This window comes from Eulemur rufifrons, chromosome 7 (genome assembly GCF_041146395.1).
Source record: "Eulemur rufifrons isolate Redbay chromosome 7, OSU_ERuf_1, whole genome shotgun sequence".
NCBI classification, from domain to species: Eukaryota; Metazoa; Chordata; class Mammalia; order Primates; family Lemuridae; genus Eulemur; species Eulemur rufifrons.
The window spans coordinates 219,669,398-219,682,470 of NC_090989.1; the positions used below are offsets into that span (position 1 = coordinate 219,669,398).

Genomic DNA, 13,073 nt, shown 5'->3' on the forward strand with positions numbered 1-13,073 from the left:
GTTGAAATTATCAGAAGTCTAAGAAGCTAATGAGTTTCATTTATTCTTACATCGTTAAACTTGACTGTGGTAGCTAGTATCACGTCTAAACAACAGTGTTGCTGCAATATCTGTTAATGTAAAATGATAAACATTTATATAAAATCTGAATCTGAAAAAAATGTTTCTCTAAGTTGCTGAACTAAAAACAGTTTAGAATACATAGAGTAGTATGCAAATAGTCACTTGATTTGACTTGGGCCCAAGGCAGTCACTGCATGGGAGCACAACAGAAGGATGACAACACAAACAGCCACTCTTTGCTCGGAGAGCAGCAGTGTGTCATCATGGTGTAGTCAGTTTTACACAGAGAGCATTTTTCCAGCTGCTCCCTTTTGATCCCAGATCTCTCCTTAGAACCCTAAGTGCTCCCTCATTGCAGGAAACACGATCTTCCAACATGGATTTCTCAATGATAATTGGTGTTAAAGGAGGGTAGGGGGAAGGCAAGGTCTCTGCTAAAATAAATTTGGAAAAAAAAAACTGTATTAAAACAATACTAAATAGGTTGCAGGACTTCTCAGAACCTGATCTTAGAATATGCAGCCAATGTGCAATTTGAAACTTCAAGAGAGGAAAATATATTCCATAGAATTTCTTCAAATTGTTTTTCAGTGAAACATGCCCTGAGAGATTATGTTGTAGAACCTCTTTCCCTCTTAGTCACTGCAAATCTGCTCATCATTAAGGTTCACATCCAGTCAAATTTTCTTCAGGAAGCCATTCTCAATTCTCTGAGACTTCATCACTATGCATTTGTCACGTTACTGCACTCTTGTGGTTTCCAGAATCCTCACTTCTATTTTATGCCCCGTCCTTTATTTGGGGTAGGGATTATCTTTCTTCTTCATTAAATTAAAGCAGCTTGAGATGAGGGACCATTCACTATTCACCTATTTTCTACAACACCTAACTAGTGCCCAGCCCACAACTTTGTAGGAACTCAATAATGCTTCCTGAAGGACTGATGCCATCTAACTCAAATATGTGCCATTGGTATCAAGAATTCCTCTGTAAAATGTTTCTTTACCCATTTGAGAATGAGTGGATTAGACTTTTATTTTACATGTATCTTTATGCTCAATTTAATGCTGTTTTTGAGTGGCAAGCAGAGTAAATCACCAAAACCAAAACTTCTACTTAAAAAAAATTCAAACTTAACAAGGGTCATGCAAAGTTGTTTTTATTAAGCTTCATATTCAGCGTACAGCTGAGTATTTCACATTTCATTTGACAAGCAGACATGGATCTAGGAAACATTTCAAGACACTCCAAGGACTTCATAACTACTGGGAACAGAGCAGCTCACTCTGCAGGTTAACATGTATATTAAGTACTTCAAGGAGTCCTTAAGGGAAAGAAGCTAAATGACAGCTGGTCCTCTTCTATGAAATGATTATCCTGGACAAGTAGCTACAAATGAAAGCACATGAGTATGACAGAGCTTCAGAGATTTGGCATTCAAATCCACCCTTTTTATTTCAGGTAGGACTTGGGGTCACATATCAGAAAGCAAATAATTCAGAATAAGCTATCTGTCAAGTTTTCTGTGGATAGTATTAACACCATGATTAGCTTATGTTTTAAGAAAATCATGAAAAGAACAATTTTGTATTGAAAACCCACTCTGTAAAGTGACTATAGGAGAAGATTTTGAAGAATTTCTCTCCACTCTTGTAGTTTTTTTTATGAGTTCTTCTGAGAGATTTTCACTGTGACTGTCTTGACTTCTGTATATTCATGGAGACCATATTCTCCCCTAGAGAGAGGGAAAAAAAAAATACCCACAAACACCATTTAGCATAGAGTGCAAATGTACTGTAGTCCATGATTGGTACAAGTTTGTTCTTGCTTATCTGGCTAGGTACAATGGAAAATATTTTCTGTGTACAGAGCATTTTATATAGTAGCTAGCCAACCAAAACTGTCTGGACTTACATAAATCTATTTGTGGGAAATATGTTTTTAAGATCCCTTTCTTTTTAAATAATGATGTAGGCTGGGCTCAATGCTCACCCTGTAATCCTAGCACTCTTCTGTGTCTACTAAAGACCCTGTCTACTAAAGACCCTTGTCTACGACAAGACCCTGTGTCTACTAAAAATAGAAAAAGTTAGCTGGGCCCAGAGAATTGCTTGAGCCCAGCAGTTTGAGGTTGCAGTGAGCTTTAATGTCACTGCATTCTAGCCAGGATGACAGACCAAGACTCTGCCAAAAAAAAAAAAAAAAAAATCATGTACTCTCAGTTGATTTTGTAGAAATTGTCCATTTTTTTACATTATCCTACTTGATTTTAAAAAGCTCTATCTACTCAAAAGACAATTCAGCCCAATAAGAATTTTGTCATTTCTAGCCTAAATTCACTTTAAGACAAATATAGTATAAGCAGACAGGTAATGATATATAATCATTCAATAGTAGTACAACAAAACTGTAAACTAAAGCAGAGCTTGAATTTACCAAGTGTACAGAATTGGCACAAAAATGATGAAGGATTGAAACTTTCATTCTAAGGGGCTTTAATATGGCTTGAAACAAAATGTTTTGTAGCTGTAGTTTTAGCAATATCTTTTGATTCTCTGAAAAAAAAAATCTGACCTTTATTAAAGTTTTCTGATCTTTTTCTTTTTTTTTTTTTTGATTATTTTCTTTTTAAGGAAGAAGACAAGGGTAGATTGGCCTACACTCAGGCTCTTGGGGTTTAGCAGTTGTTGGTTTTTTCCCTTTATATGACCTCCTCTATCCACTATCATTTGCTTATATAACTCAAGTCCAACCGAAATGATCAGGAATTAATACAAGTCAGACCATTTGGATCCTCCTATGTTGTTATCAGGTTTATGGGGACCTCCTTCCAGTCTTAGAAACTGACTGTGATTTACCCTTTGTTGAAGAGACAACTAAAGGGACTGGGGCTCAGTTATACTCTGCATTGTTCTGACCTGAGGATCAAATGACATGTATATAAAAATATTCTTAAAAAAAAAATAAATAAAAATAAAAAAATAAATAAATAAATAAAAATATTCTTAAAATGACAACACTCACGCACATGTAAGCTTACAGAAAAATAAGATTTTGATCCATATCTACCCTTCTGTTCTTGTGATATAGACAGACATGTAGAAGACATTATTTTTTTCGTTGGTAACCTAATATTCTTACACTTATTATTTTCTTTGGCAATTAAGCTTCTAAAATACCTTTTAAAAGCTTCAATGAGCATGTTCTTCCAAGCAATTAAAGCGTTTAGCCTCGGTTGTCTGAAACCCATTAAAAGGATAGTATTTTATCTCATAGAGTTAGATAAATTAACCCATAATTTTAACCCATAGGCTTTCCATTGTATTTTGGGTCACATGGCACCTGAAGCTCTCCAGAGAGTAATAAATGTGATTACTGTCCTGTTCAGGCTGGGACATTATATATACCTATGTTCCTGACACTTAGGAAATTATTGATGGTTGACTCCTGTTTTCAACCCTTTATTTTTATTTGATTCACTTATGTCTTAACCTTAAAGTCTGTATTCAACAGAATTTACAAGTTTGGTCTACTGAAGTTGTTTTATCCATTTTGATTATTTTATCTTCACTGTTCCCAGAAAAATGTGTTAAATAGCTGGGCCAACAATGAACTAACCGACCTTCAGAGTAATCTATCTTTTGTTCCAGCTTTTTGTATAAAGAAATTAGTTCTGCCAAGGGATTCTCCAGTAATAGATATTAGAAAGAGAAGAAACTAGGGGAGGAAGAAACCATTTGTTGACTTTCCACTTTGTGACAGTTACAAGGCTAGGGATTGGACATTCATTATGTCATAACCATCTTTAGAGGAAAGTTAGCATCTCCATTTGAAATATGAGCAATGGAGGCTCAGAAGTTAGACAACTTGAAGCGGGCAGCATGGCCAGCAAGTGGTGGAGTCAGGATTTAAATGCAGGTTGGTCAGATGCAAATGATGTCTTCTCAGATATGCCTTGTCCTTTTCATGGGTTGATCTTTTGCTGCTATCTCCTCAAAACATTCTAAACATACCCAAGGACTCTTCACTACTCTACAAGTAAAATCTGAGACAATTTTCTTGGCTTCAGGACTTTTTAATCTATATCATATTTAACTGTGAATCATACTTCTCTCACCCCCATAAATCCACACCAACCAAACAACCAAATTCACTAGCCCTTCAGCACACCACACATAATGTTCCATTCAAGAATGCCCCAGATGAAGTCCCATCTCTTCTGTGAGGTCTTCTCTAGCAACTACCATTACATTTTTTTTCCACTGAATTTCCGCTGGACTTAGAACCATACAACCATGGAAAGGAGCTTAAAAGACCTTCTATTTCTTCTGCCCACTCCTATCTTCACCCACAATCCTTGACCCTGTGTGACAGATGAAAATACTGACAGAGACATGCCACCCTAAATGCTAAAGTCTGGTGCTATCCAGATTTCCTGTCCTTCAATACTTTGCTCTGCATTTAAACTGCTTCTCTTCCCCGGTGAGGTAAGAAGTCTTGATCTAGTGTGTGCAGGTTCTTTTACACATTCCTCCTGCCACCACAGTTATGTAGAGGATGGAACACAGTGTCATGTCCCTAGGACCTTATCCGTAGCAAGTTGAGAAAGTTGACAGATCATTCTGTCATTCCTCCATTTTACTGGCTTCCTAAAAATATTGTTTAATTGTAATTTTGCTGATTTATTAAGACAAATGACAAAGTGCATGGCTATTTGATGCATGACCCTTAGAAGCTGAGAAAGACTTACTTTTACTTGCTATTTACCAAATTGTCAGCTTTACTATGTTTGATTCCACAAGGATTGCATATGATTTATCTTTTTTCTTCAAGAATTTTAAATATATTGGTAAACGTAAGAGAATTTAAAGAAACAAAATGGCTAAATTACTTGAATAAACTTAACCGAACATCTTGCCACTATTTTCTCACATATGTGTGAGAACACTTTTACAAAAAGTCTGTATCTCCCAGCTTCAAAAGCAACTGAAGGCTCACAAATACATGTATGTATAAATATCCTCAATCTATTCACTACTATAAAACATGTTTCCCTTAGTCAAATTTCCCTTCAGGTTTATATTTTAGTTCCAAAAATAACTTATTCAGGTAACTTAAAATTTTAGAGTCTACATCAATAATATTTCAACAAATGAGAATCATTCCCCTTACCCTGATGATTTCCGAGATAAGGCACCTAATTCACTTAGTTAGGGGCATATTCAAATAACTGGAGTGTTCTTATATTTGCACATTTATCACAATCACCACTTTATGCTTTTCACCTCCTTTCTGGAGATGTTTCCCACATGGATTTCATTCATATATGCAGCAAACAATTCTAAAAGTAAGCAATATTTCGATCACACTATAAAGTGCTTAATACAGACCCTTATGAATAGTAGGAGCTTAATAAATTATATTTCCCTTCTGCCAGCACCTTTCCGCACTTACGGGGGTACAGCCAACATTTAATAAGCTATTGGGTCCAGGAAAGAACAGAAGCAGGTTTTATTTAAGGTGGTAACTGTGATTTAATTTCCTAGGAGTAAAAGCCGTTTTTCTGAAATATCAATACAAAGTTATTCTTACATTTCTCGTCCATTTCCAGACATCTTGAAGCCACCAAAGGGGGACTGGGAAGATCCCGCGAGATAGCAGTTCACCCTGAATAGAAGTACATTATAGACGATAGTTAACATATGAAATAACTTTTATTTGGCAATTTTAGAAATTTAGAAAGCTCAAGAGCTCCATTAATTTCAATATGACATACTCATTGTAGCAAAAAGCAGCACTGTAAATTAGAATGCAGAAGCATATGGATATATGCCACCTAGAAACAAAGAAAATGATATATGTATGTGTGTATGTATATGTGTAGAGCCTTTTTGGCAGTATATCATGTCCCTGAGAATCATAGTTAGAATTATACAAGTTAGAATTCTAGAATAGCTAATATGTCATAGGAGAAAGGACATGGCTTACAGAAGACAGGAATTTGTTGGGTGGGTGTTCCTTTATTCCTTACTGCCTACATTCAATAAGCTTTGCAGTTCTCTTGAGATTTGTGTATTTAATAGCTTAGATTTTCTTTTGCAACTGCAATATGTATCATATTACTCAGTTCATATTTTCCTGACTAATTGGTTAAATAAATTACTTAAACAGAGGTCTTGGTACAGGTTGGACTTAATTATCATTCTATTTATTCCCTATCATGTCTCATAAAGTGTTTAAAGATGCTTATAAGAACAAATGTAATTACAAAAATATTAATAGTTGGAAGTCAAGAAATAATTACAATAAAAGATCAAGATGGGGCAAATAAGAATGCAGTTATGCAGGGCATGAATAATTTGTTTGGCATTAAATTTCCTGGTGGCCAAGTTAAGAGCAAAATCTTATTACCTACATGATTCTCATTACACACAAAAGAAAAAAATATTTTTTAAAGTAGAAAACAATGTTCTTTTTAAATAATTTTCCCTCCATTTATGCTAGTATGATAGGGGGACAAACATTGTGAGTTTCAGAAAAATTGTATTATATTTGGAAGATTTTAATCATTATTCTGATCCTGAAATAACATTCAAATGTTTTCTCAGTTACAACACTTACTATCTTAATTCTCAGCATTTTACATTTTCACTGGACCACACAGTAATTACCCACATCTCCCATCCTGGAGTAATAGTTATTTTAATATATTTACACTTTTAAAAGGCAGCTTGTCTTAGCTTTGTTTAATACTCATTTACATTGTAAAATCACACACCTACTTTGAAAATGTGAGTAAAATCCCAGCAACTCTGAAATTCAATCGTTGTTTTAAAAACACCAAGCAGCTGATAGGATGGTACAATGCCACAATATTATTATGCTCTAGGATATATAGCAATAAAAATATGTTCCCCTCTGTCTTAATTGTACAGATATTCCTGACTGGGAATTCCTAAGACACCCAGTGAAATGTTAGAGCAAGCTTCATCAATTAGACATGTAACATTCTGTTTTTCCAAAATCAAAAACCTCAAATTTGTCTTTTTCTTTTGTTTGTTGGTTTTGATTTTTGTTTTTTTTTTAAGGCACCAACTGCTTTTCTAGCAAGCCATGTATTTCCAAATGAAAAATCCAAGTCTCAAAGGGTTTAAGGTAACCTGTTAATGTGCTTAACATTGAAAACGCTGCATTGCTTAGGGTTGACTTACCACACTGTCCCAGCCTGCAGAGCAGAGGACACGGTTATGGCTTTATCAAGGTCTTTGGTAAAGATTCCTGCTGCTAACCCATAGTGAGTATTGTTTGCTCTCTTGATCACGTCATCTAAAGATTTAAACTTCATGATTTGCTGCACTGGTCCAAATATCTATACCACAAGAAATGGATTAAAGAAATCAAAATGATAGGTTAAAACTAAATATTTCACATGATACTGCAATTTCTTTTTTACAAACTATCCTCAATTGATTAAGATTTTGCTTCTATTCTCAAACCTATGTGTAAGAATCCAAACAGATAGCTGCAGAAATGGTAGGTGAGACTAGGTAATGGTCATGTGTTAAGTTCCCTTTGGAACAAGATAGGGCACAAATAATTAAGGCAATGTTCATTTTCTAGATGTTGGAATGAAGCTTCCAAGAACTTATAATTGTGCATCAAATCATTAACTTCAGAATTTCTTTTTCATTTAGGGCCATTTAAAATTCTCTCCCTAGTGTTCCTCATCTTCCAAGTTACTACATATAAAGAGTGAGCTCCAGAAAGCAATGCTTGCTCTTCTGGAGAAATGAATAGGAATGATTGATAATATTAATTGTCTTTTAAATACCAGTATACCATTGGTTGAAATATTAACTATTTTACTGTACTTAGATATTTTCATAATTACTCAAGGTAGGTAAAACAACATGAATTTTTGTTCAGATTCTATTTTGTAGCCAAATCTTATGCACCTTACACATACTAAACAGAATGGTTCATTACTGCAAGAGCTTAAATCCTGAAACACCCTGTACCAATCAAAGCTTGAGTTCATTGACAATGGCTGTAGTTGCAGTAAATAACTAAAAATCACAATTTGCTTATTTTAGCCTAAAGTGCTCTCACTTTTGCTAGACTCTCCAGCTAGTGCAGCCCAAACAAGTTATTCTGTATCTCAGCCACAGGCAGAAGAAAGATAACTGGATTTTCTCTTAAAAATTAAGCACTTACATTATAGTCAATAGGACATTTACTAAAATTAAATAAAAGAGGGGGTTCCCCTGAGTGTTACCAGAATTTTTGGGAAACATGAATGAGAGGAGATAAAAATCAGAAATGACAAATTGTTTTCTGGTTTTCATCACTGCTTTAAGTGTTAGAGGGTTAGGGGGTACGAGTCATAGAAGCTGAGTGCATATCCTAAGGTTGTAAATCTAATCACAACATTGTAACCCAGGAACCAGACATACAGCTGCTGCATTAAATGTGTTCACATTTTTCATAATTTTAATTGAACTTAGCACATGGCTCCAGGCTTCCACTTTGAAGTAGCAAGCTAGCTATTCTACTGTGAATAATGTGTGAACATAATGAATGTTTCTTTGACTGAAGATCTTTTCCCTAATCTTTCCTATATGGTATCAATCAAGATATACAAGTAAACAGTACTAATCTTTCTAACTAATGTAGTATATCTTAGTTAAATATTTGGTGAGCATATATATACATGTATATATGTGTATATATATATATATATATATATAACTTACGTATTATATATATACATAAACTTAGCAAATATTTAAATACAATATACAAAATTAGGGGACTAACAGCTGAAAAACACAGGGCCAAGAGCACATGGATGGTGGGGTGTGACATTGGGATGAATGCTGTTTTCAAATACATAGATGGCTGTTGTGTAGAAAAAGTTCCTAGGGCAAATATGGAACCAGCAGGTAGAAGTACTTATGTTTGTGTGTGTGTTAAGAACCCTTAAAATCTACTCTCTTAGCGATTGTGAAGTATGTAATATGTTACTGATTATAGTCACGATCCTTACAGTAGATCTCTTGCATTTATTCCTTCTAAATGAACTTTTGTACACTTGACCAACATCTCCCACTCTCACACTCCACTCCGCAAGCCCCTGGTGACCACCATTCCACTCTCTGCTTCCACGAATTTTGCTTTTTTAGATCCCACATATAAGTGAGATCATGCTGTATTTGTCTTTCTGTGCCTGGCATGTGTCTCTTAGCACAGTGTCCTCCAGGTTCATTTATGTTGTCACAAATGACAGAATTTTTTCCCCATTACTTTAAAGCTGTGAAGGAAGCACCTAGAAATTGCTCAGCATCCTGATCTGTTTGGCTGAAAATTTTGGGCTGGCCCAATGGATTCCTTACTACTTTCAGTCTTGATCACAAATAAACCTTTATGAGAAATAAAGAGTAATGTTTATTTTGAAAGATGTTCAAAGAGGTGAGAATCTATACACACATGGAGACAAAGCAAGGCAACAACAGGACAGAATGAAACCATTTACCTCCTCTTTGGCGATGCGCATGTCATCTCTAACATTAGAGAAAACTGTGGGCTGGACAAAGTAGCCTTTGTTCCCCCAGGGGCCTCCCCCACATTCCAGTTTGGCCCCTTCTTTCTTCCCACTCTCAATGAGATCAAGTATTTTATCATGTTGTTCCTTGTCAATCTGTTTGAAAAATATCACATGAAAAGGCAAAAAAAAAAAAAGACACTATAAAGATAACACATTGCTGGGCCTGTTAATGAGGGTTTCAAAATGCTAAGATATTGTTATTAAGTCAAACATTGAATCAAAACAGCTAGCAGAGGCTCAAATTCATTCTTTGGGTATGTTTTCTTCTCATGACTTTTTAGAGAAGAACCCTTATAGATGGATAATTGTATTTAGCATTTGTTTCACAGTTATAGAAGAAAAGCATGTCAGTACTGCAAACCTCTCACACAGTTGTCATTTATTCACTGTAGAAGAAATCCCTGTTAACAATCTAATACATTTACATAGAAACTGTAGTCCCAATTGAAATATTAATAAAAGGAGTGAATGGAGACAAAGAGAACTTTGATGCTGGGTTTAAGTAGATACGGCAGTTGGAAAGCACACGCTTTTGGATTTGTCTCAGAAGACTCCTGTGCCTATGTTTGAATCTCCCCATTCCTGAACCATCCCCTCTGGGCTGGTCCATCCCCTTGGATATCCCATTCTGACTGTAGTTCAGGCATCCTCCGGGTTCAGGTCACATCGGGACAGTCAATATGTTTCATTCCAATGTCTGGCCTGTCCTGATTGTGACCATCCTGCTTCATTAAATGAACCACATTTAAATATAAGACAAGTATTACAAAACTTAAATGGTCTTTTAAATATATTTTTATAAGAAAAAGATGAGTCCAGAGTTCTGGTTGTGAACACCAGAAACACATTCCTCTTCCCCGTGCACTGGCATTGGTTACGTATTGTTTCATACTGCTTTGGGAGGTTGAGTGATTGGGTAACTCTTGGTCTCCAAATCATTGGTAAAACTGCCTGTCTCAGGTGTGGAGGGGATTAAGGATTAAAGGCAAAACATGAGATCCAGGAGTTAAACGACTATAGTGTCTCTTTCCAATTTAACTTGTCTCTTCTCATTACTTAGAAAGTGTTCTTTATCCTCTTCTTTGGCTCTGCAAATCTTCCAGGCCCCAGCTCTCATATTTAACTATTCATAGATTGAGTGCTATTTGAAACCAGAAACTATCTTCTAAAATTTGGCACAATATTTGACACAATGTTGTTCAATGCCCTTTAGTGAACCATACTTAAAAGAATATTTCAAAAAGAAAACCTTTCTTCATTTCTCACAAATGAAGAAAGTTGTAGTGTGCGTTTAAGAAGAGATATTTAAATTGAACACAATCAGACTAAGGGGGTAGTGTTAGAGAGACTCTGCTTGGTTAAGATATTCTAGTGTTTCAGTAAATACTCAAGGATCCATGTCCTATTCGAAGATATTAATCTGACTATGCCCTCCACGTGATTTTTGGTTTTTATTTCAAGATATGTTTCCCTGTCTGTGAGCAGAATGGATACCCGGTGACGATCCAATCCCTGCATGTGTACTAGAGACAGAGGCTGAAAGGATTTGTTTGTTGGAAAACGTAGCTGGTCACTAAGTTCTAAAACTACAGGACCTCATATCTCAGTGCCTTGCTACTGATGGGGTCCTACAGCCAGCAGCTCTGCATCACTTGGTAGCAAAATGTGCTTCTCGGACCCCACCCCAGACCTGCTGAATCCTTGAGGGATTCAGAGACACAAGAAAGATTGAGGAACACTGTGCTGGAGCTTCGGGTTAGTGACAGAAAATTTCAGCTATACTAAGGGACACAGCAGTTTGGTTTGGGTAACTTTCATTGAGTGTAAATATAAACTTTCTTCAGGAGTTGTCAGATTGACCTTATGTGATCTTAGCCTTCTTTCTGGACCTCAGGCACTGCTCCATGCTAGGAGTAGCCGGGATCTCTACTGTGTGAGGAAATGATTGGTATCAATAATATTGTTCTAACAGTCTCAGAGCACACGTTTTCATGTGTTTGAATGTGCAATTCTTTGATTCCTTAGGCTTGATGGGTTGAAGAAAAAGACAAATTGAGAAAAGACACTGACACATAACTGAAATTATTTAGAAACCACAGATCAACAAGAGCAATGACAGTGAAAAAGTCATTGATCTGTATAATAATTATCACCACACTATGAAAATAGAAACATATAATTTTTACTTAACAGAGACTTTAGCATATAAGCTCAACCCTCAGATAGAAGAATTATATGGATTATCTCATTTCCCTGCAGAATGATCCCACAAGCTTGGTCCTGCTATCCCTGTTTTACAGATGAGAAAATAGAGTCTCAGAAAAGTTGGATTTTAAATTCAGCCTGTAACTCAAAGGCCCACCTTTCCACATTGTAACAAGATGCTACTCTGCTGACAATGTTGACACAGTTTACGTGGATATCATCCCTTCTTTTTCAAATTAAAATACTGATTTTTCCAAGTTTTTAAGAAATGCACACTTCTGTCTATGAAGTCAAATAGGAAAATCGGTTTACAAATGATGAAAAATATATATATATGAATACACATATAATACAAATATATAAAATATACATATATGTATATATATTGCATGTTTTAATTCCCAAATATTTTGTTTGTAATCTTCAAAATGAAAAAAAACTCTTACTTTTTTTTTTCCAAAACAAACCTCTATGGTGATTATTTTCTCTGTAACTGCTTTGTTTTTACATTTCATGATAAAGATTCTATAGTTATATTTAAAAAAGCCTCAGTTCACTCAGCCACCAGTGGATGAGGCAACAGACTGAAACTCAGTGAATGAGGGTGCCTTTTCCATAAGCTCTTGCTCATAACAACAGATGGATACTTTTAAATGTAAAGAAGCTTGGGGGCTTTTCCGTCTTGTTTCTCAAAGTTCCAACATACCTACTTATCCTACTTAGTGCAACCTGTGATAAAAATCTATTCATTTATAGTGATTAAAGTCTCACATTAATCAGATCACTGGATTATTTACTTTAGAATCCTATGAAGAAGAATTTTTAGCAGTCTATTTGAACTCCTTTCTCTTAAAAATAAAGAGCTATTCCAGCCCAGTTTTTGAGACTCTGGTTGAATTGTGCAGAACCCTAATGGAAGAAAGTCTTGCCTGACCAATGTTCAGTATTAAGTATCTTATATATTCTCTTCTGTCTTCTTTTCAAATCTATCCATCCATCATCTAACAGCTATCTGTCAATCAAATCGCAAAGGGCTTTACTTTTAGACAAATAGACACATAGATTTTAGAGAGTGAAATAATCACAAGAGAAAACTTAGAATTCTATTCTTTTATGGAATGGGTGACCAAGTCATATTGAATTAAATATATTTCTTGGCATCCATTTGAAAAGTTATCGATAAAAATTTGGCAACTACTTT

General features: G+C 35.4%; 1 protein-coding gene across 3 annotated transcripts in view; it reads right to left on the reverse strand.

The window, feature by feature from the left end:
* Positions 1–1,206: 1,206 nt before the first annotated feature.
* LOC138388354 (aldehyde dehydrogenase 1A1-like) overlaps positions 1,207–13,073 on the reverse strand; it is a 38,615-nt gene continuing 26,748 nt past the window's right edge. For all 3 annotated transcript variants that reach the window (XM_069476386.1, XM_069476385.1, XM_069476384.1), the window contains 4 exons: positions 9,596–9,760; positions 7,275–7,432; positions 5,656–5,730; positions 1,207–1,798 (listed from right to left, as the gene is read on the reverse strand). In XM_069476386.1, coding sequence (XP_069332487.1) covers positions 1,726–1,798; positions 5,656–5,730; positions 7,275–7,432; positions 9,596–9,760 — 471 coding nt within the window. In that variant the 3' untranslated portion in view covers positions 1,207–1,725. The remainder of the gene's footprint in view (positions 1,799–5,655; positions 5,731–7,274; positions 7,433–9,595; positions 9,761–13,073) is intronic.